At 40.5% G+C, this 27,389-nt stretch overlaps 1 protein-coding gene across 1 annotated transcript; it reads right to left on the reverse strand.

The window, feature by feature from the left end:
• Positions 1 to 1,480: 1,480 nt before the first annotated feature.
• LOC123759094 (lysosomal acid glucosylceramidase) lies at positions 1,481 to 26,192 on the reverse strand. Its single transcript, XM_045743949.2, has 12 exons — positions 26,034 to 26,192; positions 22,299 to 22,478; positions 21,574 to 21,703; positions 19,723 to 19,876; positions 18,539 to 18,699; positions 16,130 to 16,211; positions 15,745 to 15,897; positions 14,781 to 14,925; positions 10,085 to 10,164; positions 8,642 to 8,752; positions 7,461 to 7,627; positions 1,481 to 1,895 (listed from the first exon to the last, which is right to left on the reverse strand). Exons 1-12 carry the CDS (start codon positions 26,083 to 26,085, stop codon positions 1,799 to 1,801), a joined length of 1,512 nt encoding a protein of 503 aa, XP_045599905.2. The 5' UTR covers positions 26,086 to 26,192; the 3' UTR covers positions 1,481 to 1,798.
• Between the last annotated feature and the right edge of the window lie 1,197 nt (positions 26,193 to 27,389).

The raw sequence follows: 27,389 nt of genomic DNA on the forward strand, positions 1-27,389 counted from the left end.
ATGGTAAACAAGCAATGGAGATGAATTAAAATCTCTCCAGGGCATTCATGCGTGACGTTAAATTTATTACCAGATAACAGTTGTAACTATAAACGCTCTATTTGGCATTAGTTGGGGATCAGTTTATCTGTAAATAATTATCACACAGAACACCGTTATTTTATAGAGAATCAGACTCAATTCTCTGACACACTGGATATAGATGTGTTTATTATAATGGAATCTGACGCAATACTGGCGTCTGGTGACGTAAGAATTCTAGCCTTATTGTACAGATGCAATTATTAGTACATGTAAACTCTACGGTTGGTTAATTTTAATTACTACAGTGATTAGTAGATTTAGTAATAATTAATAATAATACAACAGTGTTGTATTATTGTTGGAAATTTCCAACACTATTTCTTTATTATTTGTTTAATATTTCTTAAATAAGAATTATATATATATATATATATATATATATATATATATATATATATATATATATATATATATATATATATATATATATATATATATATATATATATATGGTGGCAAATTTCATTACTCCTTTCTTTACCTGTGATGCTACATGACTTTGCACTGAGTCGGGTTTTTATAACAGTATGCTGTGGGGGAGCTTTGCAACTACTTTATTCACTCTCATACTCTTGAAGATATCCTGACAGTGTACCCCAAATTTCCAGTGCAGGCTACTAAACATACGGCCCTGTATGACTAACCATCCTGCGAGATGGGGACTTTTATTATCACTGCTACCTTATTCACTTTAGTGTTCATGATATCCTCATAACGAACCCAGAGTCTGTCAGTGCAGGCTACTTATCACATGCCTCTGTATGACTAACCATCCTGTGTGATGGGGATTTTTTAGCATCACGTAGCTAGCTTTTTGACACACTATACTCCCCTTCATATAGTCTAGGGTAGCTGCACAAATGCAGATGTATCTAATGTATTAATAATAACAAAAATGCTGTGGGGGCTGGGAGAAGGAACCTATTTATTTCAGCTCGCTTGTGGTGTCAGTGAGTGTGGCTCCGCACTCAAACTGTTGAAAGTACTGTGCAATTTTATGCACATAGTATGGCACGGACACCCCACACCGAGCAGCTCCATTCTGTGGAATACCAGCAAAGGGTATGTAGCCTCTCCCGAGATTCGGTGGATACACAAGGCTCCCAACGGAGTATAGTTTGATGAAAGTTGTCACTGGATGGCAGACAGAGTATCCCAATTTTCTGAATGTTTGCTGACACAATCATTTCCAGTCCATGGATGATTTGGGGACCGATAAGGCAGTCAGGCGTGGGTTCAGCAGACTATGAGCAGGTGTGCAGCAAGAACTCCACAAATTCCACAACCGTAGGAGGGTTAATGGGGAGTTGGGGACTGTGTGGAGGTCCCCATGATACTGGTACTAAAGGGGAACGCGACACTTGGTGATGCTAAGCACAAGGTATTGAAACAAGAAATACGTGAAATTTTGTTTATTTAGCTTACTGAGGCTGGAAGCTGCCTGTTCTGGTGCATTCGTCATGAAAAATTATCTGGAACAGAAGCGTAATCTGTACGGAGGAGTGCGGTTCCATTCCTCACACTGGAAAGGAACCATCTGTGCGTTCTTTGTTGATGATAGGACGGGGTGTTCTTGCAGGATTCAAGTCCAGTAGATTACTAGCAAAGGTTGAAAGTTCAGCAGGTTACTAGTAAAGGCTGAATGTCCAGCAGGATACTGGTAAAGGTGGAAAGTCCAGCAGGTTACTAGTAAAGGTTGAAAGTCCAGCAGGTTACTAGTAAAGGATGGTCTGTATAGCCTTGGGAGGCATAATGTAGTTGAGGAAATTGCCGGATCCATCATTCACAGATACATTCACTTCAAAATCACCTCTGGAACAAAATTTCAAGATAAACATTTGTGGCACCGTCCTGATTTCTTCCTCAGTGTTAGAATACCCATTGTTTAGGAGATCAAGGCATGGAAGTATTATGGGAAATTTAAAAAAAGGTCAGTACTGAACTTGTTAAAAAATGGGCCAAGAAAGACAGAAATGGATGGATGACACAGGCAGTAAAAAAAGATCTGATCTCTAATAACTAAGTGGAACCTCCGAGAAAGATATAATCCACAAAGAAAGACGTAGATTATGATATATACATAAGGACCATAAATTCAGCAACCCTGGAAATCTAATCAGCCAAAAGAAACTACGAAAGAAAACTTACTGAAAATATAATGGAAGATACGGAGTCTTTCTCTTCCTGCATAAGAAGTAAAACCAAAACAAAAGACTCGGTAGGTCTCCTAAAAAATGAGATCAATCAAGTTATAATTGACACTAAAACAGTAGCCAATAATCTGAACGAATTATTTACATCAGTGTTCTGACTAAAGAGTTTAGACAACATACTAATACCAACACAAATGCTCGAAGCAGGCGAAGAGAAAAAGCATAATTACCTTGTAGCAGATTGACGAAGAAAAGTATCTTGGAGTCAGAATACACCAATCACTGAATGTTACACAGCAAGTGTGAGCTGCAGTAAAAAAAAGCTAACCTTACCTTACGAATAGTTAAGCGAACCTTTTGCTTCAACGAAAATAAGGTAGTTATTCAACTGTTTAACTCTTTGGTGTGCTTCCACTGGCATTATTATATCCAAGCATGCAGACCTCATCTACAGACAGACAGAGCCCCTCAGGTTAAAGTTCAAAACCAGGCAACAAAAATCATTGCAGAACTAAATCAACTTTCATACCACGAACGATTGAGGGCCACAGAGCTTACAACACTGCAAATCAGACATGACAGGACTGATCTCATCGAAACTTTTAAAATATTGAACAATTTGAAGGATATTTATCCAGACCACTTCTTGAAAAGGTCAGATGTAACACGAATAAGGAACAGCGGTTTCAAGTTCAACAAGCCACAATGCAGGAGAGAAAACATGAGAAGCTTTTTCACCCATAGGTTTATAAACCTCACCGAAGTCCTAATTGTCAAAACACTGCTGCAATTTAAGATCCGGGTCGATAAAAATCATCAGGACAAATCGGGGGACTTTGACAAGGTGCTTGCTTCCTGTCCTCATCGAGACCACTAGCGAGATGGCCACTTTAGGTAAACTCAGGGAATAGAAAGGGCATTTTGGTTTAATGACCTTCCATACACAAAGGGCCATGAAGTTCAACAGGCTAGTGTATCACCTGTTCATATACTATTCAACAACAGAAATAAAAGAACCAAGAGTGATCAATATTGTGGCCACTGATACAGTGATGAAATTTTTTGGGGGGGAATTTGCCAAATTTTTTTGTAAATCCAGAGAAGAGTTACGAATTGCTAAACACATACGTACCTCAGTTGTCGGAATGTATACATTGTGTGGTTCATTCACAGAGAGATGTATGCATACTTACTGCAGCACATTCTCCAAAAATTATAGTATTTATAACAACCATTTGGTCAAACGTACTAAAACTCAAATTTTGTACGTTTGCCGAAATTTTGGGAGTTCAAAAACGTGAACATTGTGAACTCTCAAAAAGTTTGTTTTTTATTATTAAATTAGCCTAAATATCATTCTAAGAAGTTGAAAATGTAACTGAAAAACCTACCTACCTACTTTGTGCTACCTTGTGGCGGTTCCGAGGCTCAACGTCCCCGCGACCCAGACTCGGACCAGGCCTTCTGGCTGGTCAACTAGTCAACCAGGCTGTTGGACACGACAGTTCACAGCCTGACATATAAATCACAGCCTGGTTCATTAGGTATCCTTTGGAGGTGTTTATAGAGTTTCTCGCTTGAACTCCATGAGATGTCAGCTGGTTATGCCCCTTATGTGTAGCGGGAGTGTCAAAAAGTCTTGGACCCTTACTGTTGATAGAGTTCTCCCTCAGTGTACCTATTGCATCTCTACTTTTTCAACCAGAATATTTTGCACATCCTGCCATGCCTACTTGTCTCATGTGATGTTATTTTCGTGTGCAGATTCGGAAACTGTCAATTTAATATTTTTAATTTGTAAATTATTATTTCTCTCTCTCGTCGGCACTCTAGAGAACACAGATTTAGAACTTTAAATCGGTCCCAATAATTTGGATGTTTTATAAAGGGGATTCTAGCAGTAAAGGATCTATGTACGCTCTCTCATGAATTTCTCCAGCTTAGAAAGGGGTTATTAGTATGCAACAATATTCCACCCCAGAGAGCACTAGTGTGTTGAAAAGTATCATCATTGGTATGGCATCTCTTGTTTGAAAGGTTCTTGTTATCAAACCTATCATTTTTTTGCAGTCATGACAGCTACATCGCTTTCGCTTTCAGGGCCAAATGAAGGGTTTAGCGAGCTGGGGGACGAAGAACTTTAGGACGAGGATGAAATCTCAGGAAACAGGAAGAGGGCAGCGATGAGAAGGGCAGAAAGATCAGTGGCCTATCCACTGTGGATTGGAGTAGTCGTTTGTCTTCTAGTATTTTGATCCAGTTTTCTTGTTTATTCATAAGGCATCAGGCTGCTTGGCGGCCTGGAAGGCTTGGTGGCGAGTTGAGGGTGAGGAGGAGTGGCTCCGTCTTGTCGAAGTTGGCTTGATGGTGTGCTGTCTCGGTGGGTATGTGTTGGTAGATGCAATCTTCTTTCTTAGTTCTTCTTACCGATGTTTTGACTTCTTTTTCTTGTTTGGCTCTTCGGTCTTTTCAGGCTTCAGGTAGGTCTTGCTACGTGTTGAAAAGGAAGAACTGGCGTTCGAGTTTTCATCGGATTGGTAGTCCTTTGGGGGTGTTACGTTGAGGAGAGTGTGAAGTCCCAACCGAGATGTCATCGTCTGATGAAACAGCTTAATACAAGTTGCTATAAGCTTTTGGAGGTTGAGTAGCATCAGCAAGATCTGTCGCTGAAGTAGAAGGTTCTGTGGGCTCCCGGACGATGGGTGGATCTATATCAGAAGTCGATAGATGAAAAAGGGCTGCTTCCATTGTAGTAGCTGTCTCAGCGGGCCTGACATCTGCAGACAGCAGGTCAGTAAGGGCGGCCTCGTTCACAGTGATGATCAGGTCAGGAGTTGGAGGAGAGCTTTTGACTGGAGTCGGAGTGGTGTAGACTACGTCGGGTACGGTGAATGTTGGGGGACCATTCACAGAGTAGAGGATGTTCAGGATCCTCACATATTCTTGTGGATTGGAGCCAGCAATCATCCTGGGTATTGTTGATAAAGCGTGGATCGTGCTCTACAGTGATTATTCCGGGAGAGATGTTGATGGAGACTGCTGGTTTGATGGATGGCTGGTGGTCTAGGAGCTGAGTCCCCATTGGTTGATTCGCTGTGTAGTGGCTCCACCTCCGCCCGGAAGCTCGAGAAAGATGCATTGTGTTCTTTAAGGGCAAGGTCTTCAGACATGATTACTCCTAGAACCTTTACATTGCTTATTCTTTCTATAGAGTGATCTGACTGCGTTTTTTATATAGTTTCCGTTTTTATATTTTCGTTTTCATCCATAGCGAAGGAGCTGGAACTTATCTTCATTACACTTCATAGTATTATCTGTGGCCCATTGAAAGACCCAATTAATATCAGATTGGAGATTTGCTGTGTAATCTCGCATGATAATCCTAGTGTCGTCTGTAAGTGATGATACAGTGCTATGGTTTGTATCCATGTCTATGTCTGATATGAGGATGAGAAGAAATACTGGAGGAAGTACGGCACCTTGGGGGAGTGAGCTTTTCACAATAGATGATCAGAATTTTACTTTGTTGACTATTACACTCTAGGTTCTGTTCATTAGGAAGTTAAAGCTCCGTCTCCATACTTAGCCCGTAATTCCTTTTGAGCGCACTTTGTGTGCAATAACACCATGGTCACATTTGTCGAAAACATTTGTAAAGTCTGTGAATATTACATCTGCGTTTTGCTTGTCTTCCATGGTACCTAAAGCCATGTCATAGTGAACTAGCAATTGTGAGAGGCAGGAGCGCCCCTATTCTGAACCTGTGTTGCCCGGGGTTATGTAGATGTTGTGATTCCATGTGATTTGTAATCTAACTTTTTAGCACTCGGTTCATAGACTTTTATGATGAGTGAAGTTAGAGCTATTGGTTTATATTTTTTACATCTACTTTACTATCTCCGTTGTGAAGTGACGCACTCTGCGCTGTTTTAAGTACGTAGGGGATAACACCAGTATTTAGAATCGGACTCCAAAATGTTCAAAATAATGTCCAAAAACAAAATGTTTAGTTCCTGTGATAGTGGTGTTTTGCACTTCATGACGAATATAGAATTCCAGAAGTCTGGGCTTGATGTAGAGTTCATGGGCATGCTGTCTATTGTAACTTCAAAGTCCAGTGGGGTTAGGGTGACATCTGGAATATGATTCGATGTTGGTGTCACATTCACGAAGAATTTGTTTGGATCATTGATCTTCAATGTTTTCATGGGATCACTGAAAGCAGAATCCTAATGAAGCCTCAGTATTTCACTCATTTATTTGTTGTTATCTGTGAAAGTTCCATCACGCTTGTGCAAAGGCCCAATGCTGGATGTAGTTTTTGTACTAGTTTTTGCATTGGAGAAAAAGTATTTCGGATTCCTCTCTATTTCACTCATGCCTTTTGCTCTCTTTGCTTCTCCTGGACTTTATATGATTCTTGAAGCTTGAGCTCGCTCATTTCTATTTCTCTACATAGCCTTCCTCGTCCTTGTTGGGATAGTGTAGAGCGATTGAGATGTTCTGCGGTTGGTTTTCTTCACCTATAGAGGGTGCGCCGTTCTCGTTCCAATTTGCATCTTTTTCTCTCATTTTCTTAGTGGTATGTGCCTTCCACATATTTATAGGGCTACTGTGCCTATTTTATCGAAGCTCTGGTTTAAGCCTGCATTATCTAGCTGTTCTTCCCAACATATTTCTGTGAGGTCTTGGTTTGTTTGTTCCCAGTTAATCAATTTGTTATGAAAATTGAATTTGCTGAATTCTTTTCCTCTTGGATTTGGGATTAGCTGAACAGGTCCATGCTAATCTAAACTGGCCAAGCAATCCTAGGCCTAACGAGCAGCCCTAGGCATATATATATATATATATATATATATATATATATATATATATATATATATATATATATATATATATATATATATATATTTTTTTTTTTTTTTTTTTCGAGCCTCTAACAAAATTAATAGTACAAAACGAACTTTTGGGGGGTCTAACAGGCCATATTTGTATGTTAAACCAAATAGTTGCTATAAGTACTTTCAATTTAGGAGCATGGGTTGACGTTTTCATACAATGAAAGTTTAAGTTTACCCATAGCTACGAAAGTATATCATTAAGTTTAAAGCGATGCAAAATGCGGTCTCGTCGATTTTAGCATTGTATATGCCAAAACTTACACTAACATTTAACTTAATTTAGCATCTAATCTAATTTCAGCCTAATGATTGGCGTTCCTTACTTGTTGAGAGCAACGACAACGGTGCGTCCTGACGGGTCGGTGAAGGCGACAGTTTCCACGTCAACACTGGAGGTGGCGGAGTATATGCGCTTAGCATCAGGGACCACGAACTTGCTGAAGTGACCAAGTCCATAGAACATTGGCTGCTTGTAGAACTCTCCTGCATTCTGTGATGTATACATATAACCTGTATTTTTCGTAAGAGATCAAGATGACAACACATAGCAAACCTTACATACGCCTCTGGAAAGGCGTATCTGTATATTTTCTTGTGAGGAAGTGCCATTATGTAACGTATATGTTAAAACTTTTAATTATGCTATTTTTTTTTTTAACTGTCCAGTGGAAATGTTTTGTACCCAGAGCCAGATTTTTAAGGGGGGGGAGGGGGATTGCCTGGGTCCCACTGCCAGAGGGGTCACTCCCTGGACTTATTTTATAAAAGAAAAGTAATAATTTGTAAATTTGTTTATTATTAAAAAAAAACAAAGTGCACGTGGGGCGTCAGAAAATAGAAAGAATAGTAACTTATACCACTTTAAGCTATATTACAAACATAAAAATGTAGTAAAAGTTATTCTTATTCAATAAAATTGAAAAAAATAAAATCAGACAAACGTCTTCTTTGGAACTGAAGATATTTTTCTCGGACATATGCGGTTTATCCCCATTGTAGTTCACTTTTTTATTTGTCATGTAATTTAATTTCTATGTAGAGGGCTTTCCCCCCCAAAAAAAAAAAAAAAAAAAAAAATTTCAAGTCCCCCTAATGACTAAATCCGGCCCTCATTGTACCCACAACTTAAATATTGTTTACAATCTCACTGTTATTATCTTCAAGCTTAATAGGACTCCTGTTTGAATGTGAGATTAAGTTCGTTTGATTGAAAAATTTAGTGAATGATGCACGTTCAAAATGATTCGTTAGAAAATATTTCAGCAATATTTAACTTTACATATTTAAAGAAGTACACACACAACTCGTTTTCTAAACGTTATTTTTTTAATGAATGTTTAGCTGGGATATGTTGCATTAGATTATATTAGATTTGGTTGGCGTAGATATAGGTTATAGGTTTCTGCATGACCGGATTATAGATGGTTGGGTTAGGTTAAGTAGAGTTTAAAATTCGTTGGAAAAAAGACGTCTTGTGTACAAAGTGACTGGTATCTATACTTACAACGTCCACGATGATGGGAGCGTCAAGGGATCCATGAGTCCAGGTTGGTCCTCCATTCCTGTTGACCGCCATGTTCCAGTCAACCCAGCCCGCCGAGTAGTGGTTAATGTCCTGCACGGATTAAAATTACGTTCATGTGCAGTTATGGCTTCATTAATTTACCTAGCATGGTATTAATTGCAGTGTGATATTAGCTCCCCTAAAGTCATATTTGGAAAAGAAGAAAATGGGGGAGGGGGTGGAGAAAAGATTTACAATTGTATATCATGTGTGAGGCTTCAATCCGTTGTTGTGAGGCTTTAACTTGTTATTGGACTACTAGTGAGGGCTTGCTGAAAGGCTTAACTTTGATTATGAAGACTGGCGTGTGTAGTAAGCTTTTCACGTCTGTTGGATATCTCCACTGCCGTCCACCCTATATATTATTTTTGAACCGTCGTATTTAACCTCAAAAAAGGTGCGATCTTTCATGGTTAACCTTAAGTGTAGTTTTTCAAGATGCTGCTTTTTCTGAATCCTTTTCATTCACCTTTCAGGATCTATATACACAGAACTACTCCTCTTAATGTATATACTAGCAAATACGTATATAATAATGTTATATAATATAATGTAATGTTATATAATATAATGTAATGTTATATAATATAATGTAATGTTATATAATATAATGTAATGTTATATAATGTAATGTATAATCTCATCTTAATGTATATACTTGCGAATATATATATATGTCACTGTTAGTTTTATTTAAACTTTATTACAAAAAAAATGAGTTACATATTTTCTTATTTTATGCATTTGAATTTCCTAGTTTATGACCGCATACTGGTAAATGAAGGCCTGTGTTGAACACTCTGAGGACAAATAATGAGATTGATAATGATTGATAATTGATAATGACACATAATGAATCTTATCTAGGATGGTTTCACTTGTCGGTTTTAATTTCTTTGAAGCAATTGGGATTAATATCACTTTATTCCTTAATAAGAATGTTAGTACAACTAACATCGGGCCATCTTCAATCATATTTTCAATATGATTGAAGATGGGTTAATTTTTTTTTTCAAAATTTCACCTAAAACGTTATTTTTATTGGGGTTTGGAGCATTCAAATAATTTTACCATAGATAATCAGGTAGAACAAATGCACACATTTAAAAAAAAAAATTGATGAAAATTAGTGACAAAAATTTTTCATAAAAAATCAATATAGTTTGACTTAAAACGTATTATACGAATATTTTTACAATGGAAACTAAAAAGAGCAAAAGCTAGGTCAGGATTTTTGCTCCCAATACAAGAACATATAATACCAAAGAGCATCACCCCGCTTCACCCAAATTGTTTCCAATCAATTACTGTATATGGATTTCTTAGTCCTCTATAACCAAATCATTCCAATCATTGAAGTAAAAGACCAGCTGGACGTCTTACCTCTATCATGTAGTGGACGTATTCTTCGACACGATCCCACGAGCCTATGTACACGTTCTTGTGGCCCGTGTCGAAGACACCTGCACAAAATCATTGTGACCATTAGTGCTCCCCATTTATTTTAACATAGATACGAGGCAAATTTATGGAGTTACCTATATGAAGGGTTACGTTTTGTGTGTCAAGAGGTCTCTTCCCAGTCTCGTATATTAGTATTTCTCTTAATGCCGGTTAACGAAAAAATAAACTAAATGTAACACATTACTGGATAAATACTTGGGTGTACAATAGTCACAGTTTGACGTGATAACTTTATCTTGCCTACTAGCCTTGATGATAATCTTCCCTTGCTCAGCCTCGATAATATCTCTACCTTACCAGGCAACGATGATAACCTTACCTTGCCAAGCAACGATGATAACCTTACCTTGCCAAGCAACGATGATAACCTTACCTTGCCAAGCAACGATGATAACCTTACCTTGCCAAGCAACGATGATAACCTTACCTTGCCAAGCAACGATGATAACCTTACCTTGCCAAGCAACGATGATAACCTTACCTTGCCAAGCAATAATGATAACTTATCTTGCCAAGAAACGATGATAACCTTACCTTGCCAAGCAACGATGATAACCTTACCTTGCCAAGCAACGATGATAACCATATCTTGCCAAGCAACGATGATAACTTATCTTGCCAAGCAACGATGATAACCTTACCTTGCCAAGCAACGATGATAACTTATCTTGCCAAGCAACGATGATAACCTTACCTTGCCAAGCAACGATGATAACCTTACCTTGCATCAAGAGGCATAACAGAAAACATAACAGGACAATCACAATACATTCCAAACAAAACAAAGAACAAACACGTACAACAGGTAAAGCAATATGAAAACACCAGGTCAAACGTACAGCACAGAAACAATACAGGAATAAAAACACACACACCAAACCATCCGCCCCGGAACAAACAAAGGGCGAGGCCAAAATAAACAAGCAAAAGACGCAAACCTGAAATCAAAACAGGTACAAACACAACAACACACATGCACTGGCCTGAAGGACCGAGAATATAACAACAGAAAGTACATCAAGAAACATAACAAGACACTTCAGCACAAAACAAATTAATACAAATTTATACAAAGACACTAAAAACCGGCCTGAAGGGCCGACAACAATGAACATAAACATAATGGAACACAGGAAAAAGAAACAACAATACCGGAAATACAAGAAATACAACAAAACAACGGTCATGAGAACAAACATAACACTGGCCTGAAGGGCACACAATAGGTACAACACATTGCAAACAAACCACAGGTCCAAGCACACACCAAACACACAGCAAGCACAACAGACTACTCAAATTTCTCATACTTATCCGGCCACTCCGCCGCCGGGAATCGAACACAATATGCCTCCCAAAGTAACATGACGTCATCCGGAACAGGTTCATTATGAACCGTACGAGGATCAGGCATCAATTCCGGCACACCCACAATAAAACACCGAGCCCGCTGAACCCAGATGGAAGAAGGGCACCACGGAACAGGACGCACGCGTTCAACAATGTCAAACCGCAAAGGATTCTTATCATCATGCGCCCCGCCGGAGGCCAAGACGAGAGGGAGAGGCTCCTTCCCACGAGGCCGGGCAATGGGCAGCGCACTGGGAGCCTCCTCGGTTGCCTCACAGGGCCCCGCATCAACCACCAGACGTTGCACCTCCAGGGACCCCCCACGCTTGGCATCCTTCTTCAGCACCAGCTAGAGGCTGGTGCACCAGAACTCGGCTCGCACCAGAACCCTCACCACCCACGTCTGTAGGAGCGACCACCCCCCACTGCGGAGAACCTTCTGCAGGAGAAAGAACAGGAGGTAAATCATACGCACAACCATCGTCAACAGCTGACACATGGACATCAGCCACCACCAGCGACGTAGAGCGCGAAGCACCCGGAACCACCGCAACATCGCCCGAAGCTCCACCTGCGTCGAAGTCCCCCACATCAGCCCAAGCAGTAGAAGAACGTCTGGAACGCTTGGGCACTGGCCGCACATCCTCACAGCTGGAGGCAGACCCAGAACCACGGGCCTCACAAACCGTGCGAACCGACGCCCGTCGCAGTACGGCAGCAGCCTCAACCACAGGGGGAACCGGGCCGCACACAACAGGACGCTCCGCAGCCCCCCCAACACCCATCACAGCCGTAACACCTGGGGAGGGCGCAGGACCAGGCGCAGCAGCAGGAGACGAGGAAGATGAAGACGACTCGCAGAGACCATCCGGAAGACCCTCGGGAGCAACTGGCACATCGAATTGACCAGCGACAGGAGCCACCGGAAGACCCGGAGGAGGGACAACAACCACCGGGGGCATGTCGGGTGACGCAGGGGGGGGGGGGCCGCATCAGCAGCGAACGGGAGCTGCCCATCATCATCTCCGGAATCCACGCCCTGAGGGAGTGGCGGGAAATCCTCTTCCCGGAACAAGTTAACAGGTGCAGCAGGGGCCTCAGAGCACCCAGCAGCCTGATGCCCTAACTGGCCACATCGGAAACAGGTCCGGGGCTGCCGGGCATAATACACCCGAACGTAGTAACCCAGCAGCCGGACAGAAGATGGGATATCCGACCGCAGGCGCATACCTAAGGTACGGATGTTCGTCTGTTTCCCAGCATACTTCCCCGAGGAAAGCGTGTTCACCTGCACACTGATGACTGCACCATACCTCCCGAAGAAGCGCCGGAGAAGGTCTTCAGGGAACTCCAGGGGCGCACCGTGTACACTGACATAAGTCAGGGCACCACTGCGGTCCGGGACCCCAACAGAGCCAGCGCCATCCGGCAACTGCAACAAACGCCCTTCGTACCGACGGAGGAAGTCCCGATACTCCTCCTCCCTCACGAACTTGATAATCACCCGGTAGGCCGTAACAAGCTCAACTCCATAGACAGCCTCCACCGGGACACGAAGCATGTCACACATCACCAACTCAATGGCTGGATAACCAGTCTTACACGAGAACTCCAGTCCCACGGAATTCACACGCAGAACAGGAGGAATTGGAAGGCCCCCCATGACAGAACTGCCATGTCAGCACGCAGCCAGGCAGGCAACAACACTGGGAGGGCAGTGACGCCCACACTACCTGGCGACCAAAATCAACCGACCGTTTAAGTGGTTGGGTACCATTCGTTCCCCCCGTCCTGTTTCCTGATTCCTTCCAATTCATTATCCTGACCCCTACCAGTGCCATATAGTCCTGATGATTTTGCGCTTTCTGCTGATTTTTCCCTTCCCCTTCCTATAATTCCTAACTGATATCTCCACCAAACTTTAGATTGTAGGTGAAAATCCACTTCTATAGTGTGATCGTTTCCCATTACGAGGTAGCGCAGTTATTGTACCTAATGAAAAATAAATAGGTGAGACATATATAAATTTATAAAGAGAAGTGTGTAAAAATCATAAAGGTCTAAATAACTTAATTTATAACAATTTTAGCCTGCAATCCATTCGTGGTAACGGTGGATTGTTACCACGGGCATCCGCTGTTAAATTGTTTTTGTATCTAAGTTGGTACCTAAATTGTTTTTCACTAATTTTGCTGATAGGGGTGACGTGATTCTCAAGTGAAATAGTTTAAAATTGGTGAACCGATTCCCTAGTTATGAGCGTGCCTCTGAGGTTCGGTTCGGTGATGAACGTTTAATTGCTTTTTATTGAAGTGGTAGTGTTCAATACCTATTCCTTTTATTATCGAATCAGTGACGAAATTACTGCGATTAATAACAACAATATTATCGCATCGCAGGAATTAGGGGCGCTCTTTCAAACCAAAATCTATTTGCACAGAATTCCATTTTTTATAGGTCCATAAAATTATCACCAGTTGAACTTTAGTACCAGGCTACGTAACACCTAAGTGCTCCATAACTTATATAATTTATTTTCATATGTCCTAGGGTGTTGTAGATTGATAAATACTTTGTAAAGGATCACTCCACAAGCCTCCATGACAACCTTACCTTGCCAAGCCTTGATGATAATCTTACCCATCCAAGTTTTAGTGATATCCTTAACTTGACAAGCCTCTGTGATAACCTTGCCTTGTGAAGACTTGATGATAGCCATACCTTGACAAGTCTTGATGATACCCTCACATTAACAAGCTTCGATGATAGCCTTACCCTGACAAGTCTCGATGATAGCCTTACCTTGACAAGTCTTGATGATAGCCTTACCTTGACAAGCCTCGTTGAGAGCCTTACCTTGACAAGCCTCGATGATAGCCTTACCTTGACAAGCCTCGATGATAACCTTATCTTGACAAGCCTTGATGATAGCCTTACCTTGACAAGTCTCGATGATAGCCTTACCTTGACAAGTCTCGATGATAGCCTTATCTTGACAAGTCTCGATGATAGCCTTACCTTGACAAGTCTTGATGATAGCCTTACCTTGACAAGCCTTGATGATAGCCTTACCTTGACAAGTCTCGATGATAGCCTTACCTTGACAAGTCTCGATGATAGCCTTACCTTGACAAGCCTCGATGATAGCCTTACCTTGACAAGCCTTGATGATAGCCTTACCTTGACAAGTCTCGATGATATTCTTACCTTGACAAGTCTCGATGATAGCCTTACCTTGACAAGCCGCGATGATCGAGAGCCTTACCTTGACAAGCCTCGGTGTAAAGAAGAAATCTCTCTGGAGAGAGCGCCTGGGTCTGGTCCAGAACATCAGCGCTCACGAACCTGTCAGAGTACCAGTGAACCGCTGTACCGTCTATGTACTTAGCACAGTCAGGGTCGTCCAGCATCTGTGAGGAGAGTGTTTAGTGTTCATATAGCAAGTATTGGTGAAGGGAGGGAGATACAAATTTGCGCTGAGAGTTGTACCTCATTTCTATGTGTATTAATATTGAGTATGCTTTAATCCAGGACTGCTTTATATTGCTTTAAACACAGTTACGGCCTCGCTCCTGTGCCAGATAAATCCAATACGGGCTCACTATAGCCCGTGTTTCTTGGAACTTTTGTTCCGAGTAACTGAATCTAAAAGAACAACAACAATCCCGGAGTATCCAGCATCTGGGCGCCCTCATAAACACTATCAGTCAGTGTCCTCCCCCGTGACAGCAGCCACATAGTAAGAACTAACGATTTTTATGCGAGCTCTGCACACAGTATATCCTTTCACGGCCAAAGATCACATTCGCTCCAAAAAATCTATCACTTATGGGTTATTCATGCCCGTGCCACCACTTGGGTGGCTTAATCTACTTCATCAATCAATCATCCTGGAATATGTTGAAATTATATTTACAGGTTTGTCAGTAGGCTAGTGTTATGGCCTAAATCCTTCAGAGGCTGGAAATCCTGCCTTTAACACCAACTAAAACAGGAAGCAGTCGTGACATCAATATTGATTTAAGCATTTAATAAAATGTTGATGAGTACTTATAATTGTCTTTGAACATTAAAAAAAAATAAAATAAAATAAAAAATCATTTTTATTTTTACTTTTTATTACCATTCTGGTAATAAAAGCCTTCGTGCGGGTGATGGGGTAGTGAGAACCAGAATTATCAAAGACCGAAGCTAACAAATAATACAGAAATAGTTTCCTAAAGACCTACCGGCACGACGTACCAGGGAAGAGTGTCCCTGTTGAAGTCATCAACCATCATCTTTAGACGTCGCATCCCAGCAGCCTCCAGCGTGGGCCCCAAGTTACCCTTGAGCCAGTCTCGCATGTCCTCAGCAGACCAGCCTAAGCAGTTAATGGCCCACTACCGAAAGAAAAACAAGTACGTATCACCCCCACAAACACTGTCGTAATGCCTTAACATTATAGTAACTATGATGGATATTAACAATGTTAAAATCATATTTATCATTTTTAGAGGATATCTCCTTAATCTTGGGAACAGATGAAGTATATTATCAAGAGCTGACGTTCAGCAACTATAACATCAACTGATGTTCATCAGCCTTTATGAGATACAATACTAAGAAACTTACATCTGACTCGTAACAGAGCGGTTCATTCTGGGGGGTGAGGCCCCACATCTCGGCTCCCTCTGCTTCATACGCCTCTACGAACCTGACCGTATTTACAACCACAGGAGCAGTTTAGTTGGCAGTATGATTTACGCTCTCGTTGCACAGTAGCCTACTGACCAACTTAAATCCAGGACTAAAGAAAACAGTGAATAGACACCGAGAAAATGGGATACATCTCGGTGTATATATCATGACCGCCAACTCCTGAGTAGTAGGGATGGCAGCGCAGCGACGATTGAGATTTTTTTGGGCCAGTTGTTCATATACCACCAGTGGTTCCAGGTAAATTTTGCCCAGTCGTCCATACGCCGCCAGTGGTTCCAGGTAAATTTTGCCTAGTCGTCCATATGCCGCCAGTGGTTCCAGGTAAATTTTGCCTAGTCGTCCATACGCCGCCAGTGGTTCCAGGTAAATTTTGCCCAGTCGTCCATACGCCGCCAGTGGTTCCAGGTAAATTTTGCCTAGTCGTCCATACGCCGCCAGTGGTTCCAGGTAAATTTTGCCTAGTCGTCCATACGCCGCCAGTGGTTCCAGGTAAATTTCCCAGTCACTCATATGTTACAGGGTTTCCTTAGAAGTTTGTTAAGAAATATTCAAAATTTTTCAGTTGTTACTAAGAATAAACTTTACGGACAGTTTTTGTCTGTTTTAGAAAATCACTCATTTAGAGTTAAAGAGTTCTTATGGGGGAAATTCAAGACCGAAAATCACTCATCTAGAGTTAAAGAGTTCTTATGGGAGAAATTCAAAATTTTTCAGAGATCAGTTTTATGAAAATATTTCAGAGTTCATATAATCTTAGGAGGTTATTTAAGAGTTTATGACCGAAATTTATATAAAAAAAAGACCATTTTCAGAGTATATGCTCATAAAAGTTTTGTTAAGGAAAATAGACATCTTACCAGTAAGTTTTAGTTTTATACCCATTTACAGCTATTTCACCAGTAAAAGACCTAAACTATTCAGAGTCCAGTAGAAATCCGAAAATAATCAGAGTCCACTAAAAGACCCAAAATAAACAGAGTCCAGTTCATGACCGAAAATTAGGCAGAGTCCGTTTTAAGACTGAAATTTGACAGAGTCCACTTTAAGACCAAAATTCGGTCTTGAATTTCCCCCATAAGAACTCTTTAACTCCAAATGAGTGATTTTTGGTCTTGAGTTTCCCCCATAAGAACTCTTAACTCCAAATGAGTGATTTTCTAAAACAGACAAAAGCTGTCCATGGAGTTCATTCTTAGTAAGAACTCTGAATTTTTTTTCATTTTTCTTAGCAAACTTCTAAAGAAACCCTGTGATATATGAGTGACTGGGAAATTTACCTGGAACCCCTGGCGGCGTATGGACAACTGGACCCAAAAATTCTCAATTGTCGCTGCGCTGCCATCTCTACTACTCTTCTGTATCCTTCAGTGTATATTGAAAGTACTAACACCAAAGATTCTTCATTGTTGCTAACAATTTGATATACATATTTTTGCTAAGAGAAGGAAGGGAAGGAATAATCAGGGAAATGAGCCAAGCTCTTTAATTTCCACTATATAGCACTTGGAGTTGATCAGAAAAGGATTTGGGATGGGACGGGGGGAAAGAATGGTGCCCAACCATTTGGGCAGTCGGGGATTGAACGCCGACCTGAATGAAGCGAGACTGTCGCTCTATCCTCCAACCCAAGTGGTTGGGTTGCTAAGAAGGGGAATGAAATTCTCACACGTGCACACACACACACACACACACACACAGATAAAGATGGGGGCCTTGTAGCCTGGTGGATAACGCGCAGGACTCGTAATTCTTTGGCGTGGGTTCGATTCCCGCACGAGGCAGAAACAAATGGGCAAAGTTTCTTTCACCCTGAATGCCCCTGTTACCTAGCATTAAATAGGTACCTGGGAGTTAGTCAGCTGTCACGGGCTGCTTCCTGGTGTGTGTGTGTGGTGTTAGAAAAAAAGTAGTTAGTAAACAGTTGATTGACAGGTGAGAGTGTGTGTGTGTGTGACATTGCCACGTCATCTGAATCTCTATTTATGCATAATACGTATCCTATATAATCTTTAAACCACGAGTCTGGGCACTACATAACAGCTAAGCTGTTCTTTAGTGCATTAATACTAATCATTGTAGTCTAACAATTAATAGTAAATTTATATTAATCGATTAATTTTGATTGATGGAATATGTAATTAAAACCCTAACACTATCCCCCACATCATGTTCACCACCCGACACTATCCCCCACGTCATGTTAACCACCTGACGCTATTCCCCATATTATGTTAACCACCCGACACTATCCCTCACATCATGTTAACCACCTGACACTATCCCTTACGTCAAGTTCACTACCCAATACTATCGAACACTCACTTGACGATATAATTGGCCCAAGGTTGCCACATCTCCTTCAGCAATATTCCTGACCCGTTGAACATGCCGTTGGTCTTCATCCAGGTCGGCGAGGACCAGGGTGACCCGAACAGCTTCACCGGTAGCTCCGACAGCTCCTTGGCGCGCAGGATCAACGGGATCTGTCGGGAAAATATATATCTACTGGTCACTAAAGCTTTTTCTCAGTGTCTTAATTTTACTTGTGATGTGTTTAGACTAGTTATGGTAACCATCTGATGAGTTTTGTATTATGTGGAGATGTTTTCACTATAAAGTATTGGTTAGTAATCGCACGCTCTAATATTGTCTTTAAAGAGTGAATTAGTAGGATAATGTTTGTGTATTTCGATCCCATATAATTTGGAGACAAGCCATCCTGTGGAATATTTTCAATGTTATGTAAATTATCTTATATGGAATTAAGCATATATGAAATTATGTGGCCATAGGCTACTGGGAACACAGGGCCATGTGGGTGACACGTGGCAATTAACAATATTGATATATTGAAAAAAAATTATAGTACAGTAAATAGATTTGAGTAAATTTTGTGTTTTTTCGTAAATTATTCCAGTCAAATGAATGAAATATTTGCAAATGTATTATTGCCTTTACAGTTGAATTTAAAGTCTTGACTAAGACAATGTTTGGAAAATATTAAGGGCCAGTGCCTATAGCTGTACTTTCTGTATTTATTATCATCGTTTCAAAAACACAAATTAATGGGTCAACAATTTACAGGTTGGTGAAAGCCACTGATGCCACTCTGTGCCGCAATTAAACCTCTATCCGCACTGGGAGCATAGTTAACATCAGGCAGTACTGACATCCTCTCACTGCTGTTGAGCTCTCCTTTATTTTGAACATTTTTGGTCATGTTACCCAAAGTTGCAATTTTGTAGCTTAGAATAGGCTTCACTGCTTTATTCAGTTTTGTAAATAAAATAATACACAAAATAAAAAGGATTAAATAATAAACTATTATAGATAATAGTTATAGATAATAATATTTGACAGCAATAATTTCTGTCAATTTGTTAATGTTAGTCCGCGATAAATGTTTCCTACAATGAGCTAAATGTATCGCTTACTTTTAATTTATCATTTGAAAAACAATAAAACCAATATATTAAAGATACAACTTGCATTTTCTCTGCTATCACCTTGTAGTTGTAATCCTCGTCAGTTAGACTCCAGTATACAAGGTCCACATCGCCTTCCACGTCGTCGTAAGAGTAGGGTCTGGGAGAGAAGTCGCAGCCAGCGATGGGGATGCGACACAGGTTGTATCTTAGTCCTTCAGGAGCAAAGTAGGATCTGTTTGGGGGTAAATAATGACATATATATATATATATATATATATATATATATATATATATATATATATATATATATATATATATATATATATATATATATATGTCGTACGTAGTAGCCAGAACGCACTCTTCAGCCTACTATGCAAGGCCCGATTTGCCTAATAAGCCAAGTTTTCATGAATTAATTGTTTTTCGACTACCTAACCTAACTTTTTCGGCTACCTAACCTAACCTAACCTATAAAGATAGGTTAGGTTAGGTTAGGTAGGGTTGGTTAGGTTCAGTCATATATCTACGTTAATTTTAACTCCAATAAAAAAAAAATTACCTCATACATAATGAAATAGGTAGCTTTATCATTTCATAAGAAAAATATTAGAGAAAATATATTAATTCAGGAAAACTGGGCTTATTAGGCAAATCGGGCCTTGCATAGTAGGCCGAGAAGTGCGTTCTGGCTACTAGGTACGACATATATATATATATATCGTACCTAGTAGCCAGAACGCACTTCTCAGCCTACTATGCAAGGCCCGATTTGCCTAGTTTTCAAGTTTTCCTGAATTATTATATTTTCTCTAATTTTTTTCTTATGAAATGATAAAGCTACCCATTTCAATATGTATGAGGTCAATTTTTTTTATTGGAGTTAAAATTAACGTAGGTATATGACCGAACCTAACCAACCCTACCTAACCTAACCTAACCTATCTTTATAGGTTAGGTTAGGTTAGGTAGCCGAAAAAGTTAGGTTAGGTTAGGTTAGGTAGTCGAAAAACAATTAATTCATGAAAACTTGGCTTATTAGGCAATCGGGCCTTGCATAGTAGGCTGAGAAGTGTGTTCTGGCTACTAGGTACGACATATATATATATATATATATATATATATATATATATATATATATATATATATATATATATATATATATATATATATATATATATATGCATATTTCTTTGTGTGATTTTGATTATGAGGCTATTTCAGTGGCGTCTCATTGTCGACTCTACCATATAAGGGAATTGCATCAGCTGGAAGTAGTGTGCGCATTATTCCCAGTTTAGCGTCTTGTATCTTGTATTTATTTCTATTTATGATGATTCTCGTTATTGATTTATTTACTGTGTAATGTAATTTAAAACATCTTGAGATTCAGACTTGTTTTGGAGTGATTAGATCAGTATATACTAGTGTCTGGGAGAAGTTTTGTCTGATAGTTTTGGTACTGTGTGGAAACCACGCTTGCAAGCGTGAGCGAGTCATTGGTTGTTAGGTACTAGATTTTATCGCAAGTGTGTCTTGAGTTTCATAGATAAGTCTGCATGTCTTTCCGTTTTATATTTAGCAGTTGCTTACTTGATCTGGTGAGTTAATTATCCATGTATTATATCATCTAAGAGTGTATCATTAGTAAATTTGTGCCTATAAGAAGATTACTGGATCCATCCTTGATTATTGTACTTGTATGTACAGTAGCTTTTGTTTCCCCCATAAAGTCATTGATGTTATACATTAGACAGTATTATTGTTTATCCCTAGGCACTTTTGACTTTTGTAAGTCAAAAGTGGTCAGATATTTTACTTATTTACCACTGTATAATAACATGAACCGTACTGATACTGGCGGGGGTTATAACAGAAGGCAACTGGGAGAAAACGTCAAACTCGTGATCCCTGTGTGAATATGCTTACTTGAGGAAGTACTCCTGAGCTTCTGGCGGGAGACCAACGACGTTCATACCTGTGGCGTCGGTAAAAGAACCACCGAAGCCAATAATGGTCTGGTACGCATCCCCTGGGTTCACTGTTACCACCACAGCATCTGTAGGGACATCACGTCTACAGGTAATCTCTGTGTTTCCAAGTTGAGGTTCTTAAATGTGACATAAGTTTTGCCAGATATATCTATTTTGGCAAAGCTTTTTTCACATTAATGTAAGCTTCGGCAGGTATATTTATTTTAGATATACCTGGCAAGGCTTATTTAAGCCTTGCCAGATATATATGAATTTTGGACAAATGTTAAAATACATATTGTGAATTAGTCAAATGTTTTGATTTATGACTTTCTGTAAGTATTACAGGGACAAAATTTATATACAGTTCTTTTGGCGCTTTGATTACGTCCTTACATTGGTCATTCTGCCAATCACACATCCTTTATCAACATAATGCAACTTAGCTTCTGTTCTTTTAGATCGAGCATTCTCTCTTTCATGCACTTGATAGTCTAAGGCACAAGCCCCAACCCCCTCTTAACAAGACTTGAACACATTCAGATCCCCATCTAAGGCACCAGCCCCTTCCCCCTCCTCACAAGACGCGAAGCCTGTCTAAGACACCAACCCCCCACCCCCATCGTGTTACAAGATATGGACCATTCGGAACCCCGATTTCTGCCAGCATTAATCACTTACCAGGTGTTTCATCGCTGGAGACGGGGAAGGTCTCCACCTTGAACCTGAGACCTGCCTCGTTGGTGGTGACGAGGGTGAAGCTGCCTTCCGCAGGGAAGTCGATAATGCCCGGCTGGTCGCAGTAAGAGGCATCACAGACACACACTATGCCATATGCCTCCTGACGAGCGTTGCATTCATCTAGGGGACAAAAATAAATACAAATATAATAATAAATAAGTGCTAACTATTCAAATATTTGGATACTGTTGTCACATGCAGTATTATATATATATATATATATATATATATATATATATATATATATATATATATATATATATATATATACATATATATGAGTGAAAACTCAAACCCCAAAGTGACTCGAACCCATACTGCCAGGAGCAACGCAACTGGTATCTACAGGACGCCTTAATCCGCTTGACCATCACGACCGGACAAAAAGAAGTGATAGCCGAAGCTATTTGAACCACTTCTCCGCCGGCACTCGGATGGTAATCTTGGGCATAGCATTTTATCAAATCAGATGTGTAGTGCCTCGCAGATGTCAAGCCGCCTGCTATCGCCGTACCTATCGATGATTTCTGTGTTGTTTGTTAAGATTTCTCTGGTGATGGTCTGGTTGTGGGAAGGGATTATATGTTCATTGATGGCTCCCTGTTGCTTATGCATTGTTAGTCGCCTAGAAAGAGACGCTGTTGTCTTGCCTATATACTGAGTTCTTTGGGGCTTACAGTCCCCAAGTGGGCATTTAAAGGCATTGACGACGTTGGTCTCCTTCAAAGCGTTCTGCTTGGTGTCTGGCGAGTTTTTCATGAGTAGATTGGCCGTTTTTTTTGTTTTATAATAAATTATTGTATTTTCTGATTTTTGTCTGCAGGGATGACGTTCCTATCAACAATATCTTTCAGGACCCTTTCCTCCGTTTTATGAGCCGTCGAAAAGAAGTTCCTGTAAAATAGTCTAATTGGGGGTACAAGTGTTGTGTTGGTTGACTCTTTAGAAGTTGCATGGCGTTTTACCTTTCTTTTTATGATGTCTTCAAAGAAACCGTTAGAGAAGCCGTTGTTGACTAGGACTTGCCTTACTCTACCTTACCATGCCCTTGCGCCACCTGCTGTTCAACAAATCCCTTGAGTGTCATACCTTCCCTGATATCCTTAAAAAAGCAAGAGTAACGCCAGTTCATAAAGGAGGTAATCCGGCAGACATAAACAATTTTAGACCAATATCAAACCTACCCATACTATCAGAAATATTTGAAAAAATTATCTACAAACAGCTCTACTTCTATCTCGTAAAATTCGACATCTTAAGCCCCTGTCAGTTTGGCTTCCGCTCCCAAAAGAGTTTCAACGATGCAATTATTAGTCTCCTTGATATAATTTACTCAGCCCTTGACAAAAATGAGTTTCCGATTGGACTCTTCATTGACCTGGGAAAGGCCTTTGATACTGTTAATCACAATTACCAATTACGTAAACTCCATAATTATGGAATCCGAGGCCATGCACTGGACTATATCCAATCCTATCTTAGTGATAGACACTAATGTGTAGCCATCAATAATATAACTTCTCCCACTGTGCCAATAACCGTTGGAATGCCACAGGGCAGCAACTTGGGACCTTTTCTATTTCTTATATACATCAATGATCTGCCTAATGTCTCTAACATTCTGAAACCTATTTCGTTTGCTGATGTTACTACCCTCATCTACTCTAACCCCAACCCACATACACTAAATTATGTTGTTAATAATGAACTAAAAAAAGTCCACTTATGGATGACAACCAACAAACTAACACTTAACACAGAAAAGACCTACTACATCTTATTTGGAAGCAAATCTACAAATGCAATTCAGCTTCAGATAGACAATGTAAACATTATCAGTAAAAATGATGGAAAGTTTCTTGGCCTATTCCTAGACAAGAGACTCAACTTCAGCACCCACATACAACACATAACTAAGAAAGTCTCTAAAACAGTTGGTATACTCTCCAAAATCATATATTATGTACCTAACTCTGCTCTCATCTCTCTATATTATGCACTAATCTATCCCTATCTCAACTATGGTATCTGTGCATGGGGTTCAATCACTGCAAACCACCTCAAGTTCATCATCACCCATCAAAAATCTGCTATCAGAATAATAACAAATTCTGCTTCCAGACAACACTCAGCGCCCTTGTTTAACTCCCTAAACATGCTAAACATAATCTCACTCCACAAATTCTCTTGTGTCAGCTACATTTACAAAATCTGTTCTTAAATGCAAATCCTGCTCTGAAACTCTCCCTGGATAGATGTAATAGGACCCATTATCACCACACCAGAAATAAATATCTCTTTGATATCCTCAGAGTCAAACTTAATCTGTGTAAACACTCTATGCAAATAAGGGGACCCAGTCTATGGAACTCACTCCCTAATGAATTGAAAAGTTATCCAACTTTTGCGTCATTCAAAAACAATACTAAAAAGTACCTAATTTCATCTTCATAGTTTTTTACTTTTTGCTTTAAAATTGCACTGTATCTATTGCTACCCAATCTCCCAATCTTTATGTACCCAATCCGAACTTCTTTACCATTGTGATCATTGCTGTCTTCTTATATGTGCTATCAATCTGCTGTATGGTGTCTATTAATCTTGTTTAAATTACCAATCAAGCTTTCAATGTAATCAATCAGAGCTTTATTATACCAATGTGCTTTAATATACTTACTAATCTCTCTCATCTCATTTTTCTTCTTGCAATGTATCTGTTATCATTTTATTAATTCTGCTAGAATTTACCTACTTAAAATTATCTGTTAGATTAAGAACCTGCCCGAAACGCTGCGCGTACTAGTGGCTTTACAAGATTGTAAATACTATGCTATGTATTCTCACAAACCCAATGTACCTTCTTGTATATAAATAAATAAATAAATAAATAAATATAATAATAATAATAATAATTCAATCCCTCCATGCAGCTCAGTCGATTAAGGCAGCGTCTGGGATGCTCTCGGACGCAGGTTCGAATCCTCATCACGGCCCTTGTGGACTTGTTCATTGTCAATATCGTGTTGGAGGAGCGGTGGAGGTTGTCAGTACTGTGTTGGAGGTGCGGTGGAGGTTGACAGTACTGTGTTGGAGGAGCGGTGGAGGTTGACAGTACTGTGTTGGAGGAGCGGTGGAGGTTGACAGTACTGTGTTGGAGGAGCGGTGGAGGTTGTCAGTACTGTGTTGGAGGAGCGGTGGAGGTTGTCAGTACTGTGTTGGAGGTGCGGTGGAGGTTGACAGTACTGTGTTGGAGGAGCGGTGGAGGTTGACAGTACTGTGTTGGAGGAGCGGTGGAGGTTGACAGTACTGTGTTGGAGGAGCGGTGGAGGTTGTCAGTACTGTGTTGGAGGAGCGGTGGAGGTTGTCAGTACTGTGTTGGAGGAGCGGTGGAGGTTGTCAGTATTGTGTTGGAGGTGCGGTGTAGTGTTGTCAGTGTTGTGATGGAGGAGCGGTGAAGGTTGTCAGTATTGTGTTGGAGGTGCGGTGGAGGTTGTCAGTATTGTGTTGGAGGTGCGGTGGAGGTTGTCAGTATTGTGTTGGAGGAGCGGTGGAGGTTGTCAGTATTGTGTTGGAGGTGCGGTGGAGGTTGTCAGTGTTGTGATGGAGGAGCGGTGGAGGTTACCAACGCATTAGATCAGTGGTGGTGAAGAGCTGGAACGTCTTATTCTGAGTTACCTTGGGCTGTGACGCACCAAATGAAGGCTAAGATGAGCACCGCAGTCCTCATTGCTGTGTTCCCTCCTGCAGAAGGAGCGTTGCACCGCCTGCTATTGAACAACCCTGGTGCATGTACAATGTTACTTCGCACCCCAGACGCTATATAGAGCGCCAATCATGGCATGAACGACCTTGCTGCCACCTGATGGCTCTAGTCAGGCTCCCACACCCATCCCAGCCTCCGTCACCCTGTGCCTGCCGGCTGTTGCCTGGCTCCCACGCACCGGCTCACTCACTCCCTCACCTCCTGCCCAGATTCTCACGTTGATAATCACTGAGTTTAGAATTACGTATTTTTCTCATAGACGAATTGTCACTTAGGCATGGAGCACCCGCTGCCCTGCAAATTAGTCAATTTGACTTTTTTTGTATACTGATGGTTAGGCTATTTCCTTCAATATTTTATGGAATTTACCAAAATGTCTTCCAATATTACTTTCGAAGACACATATAGCATGTATTACAAGGATGTTTTTGGTGCGTTTTGTAGCTTAATAAGTTTCAAGATGCGTTAAGTGTTTCTCAAACCATAAATATAAATCCGTCGTATACGAAAATGTTCTAAATAAATTAATGAATGCAATGATGTGTGCCAACAAACTCCACTTTTGAATAGCAGACACCGCCGCTGATCCAATATTGACGGCAAAGAGTACATTGTAGTGGTGAATTTTGTTCTTCGCATTTTACATGTTGCTTGGATGCTTAGCGGCTTGTAGTCTACTGACTGTCTAGTGTGTGGTGACAGTTGTTTACCATGGTGTAGCCTACTGACTGTCTAGTGTGTGGTGACAGTTGTTTACCATGGTGTAGTCTACTGACTGTCCCATTGTGTGGTGGCAGTTGTTTACCATGGTGTAGTCTACTGACTGTCCCAGTGTGTGGTGCCAGTTGTTTACCATGGTGTAGTCTACTGACTGTCCAGTGCGAGGTGGCAGTGGTCATGTGATAGTTGTTAAATGAGTAAAATACTTCTTATTGTTTGGTGTTGTGTTATGTATACACAGTTGACCTGGGTCACAGATTATCATCACATTCTTCTGCAGCCCATTCACCTGTCTAGACAGAACTTATATTAACGATGTGGACCATCGTACATATTGAAAGTAGAACTGGGTACTATTGAATTTGGACAAACTGGAAAAAGTTTTGTAATTATGGTGATAATAAACAATCCTGGGGCCAGATTCGCAAAGCAGTTATGTACGTACTTACGAATATTTTTCTGCTTAGCACCTTCGTAGCGGCAACGTCGGAATTCAGGTACGCATTTAAGAAGGAAAATCTTCGTAAGTACACCGCCTCGATTTAAGG

The sequence above is a fragment of the Procambarus clarkii genome, chromosome 15 (assembly GCF_040958095.1).
Source record: "Procambarus clarkii isolate CNS0578487 chromosome 15, FALCON_Pclarkii_2.0, whole genome shotgun sequence".
NCBI classification, from domain to species: Eukaryota; Metazoa; Arthropoda; class Malacostraca; order Decapoda; family Cambaridae; genus Procambarus; species Procambarus clarkii.

What these genes read in the sequence shown, in the direction of transcription:
- LOC123759094 (XM_045743949.2), bottom strand. Translation starts at nt 26,085, where the DNA reads ATGAGGACTGCGGTGCTCATCTTAGCCTTCATTTGGTGCGTCACAGCC. An exon ending in CGCTCTGTTACGAGTCAGAT is followed by an intron (nt 15,898 to 16,129) that starts GTAAGTTTCTTA and finishes TTCTTTCGGTAG; the next exon opens with TGGGCCATTAACTGCTTAGG. An exon ending in TTCCCTGGTACGTCGTGCCG is followed by an intron (nt 14,926 to 15,744) that starts GTAGGTCTTTAG and finishes CTCTCCTCACAG; the next exon opens with ATGCTGGACGACCCTGACTG.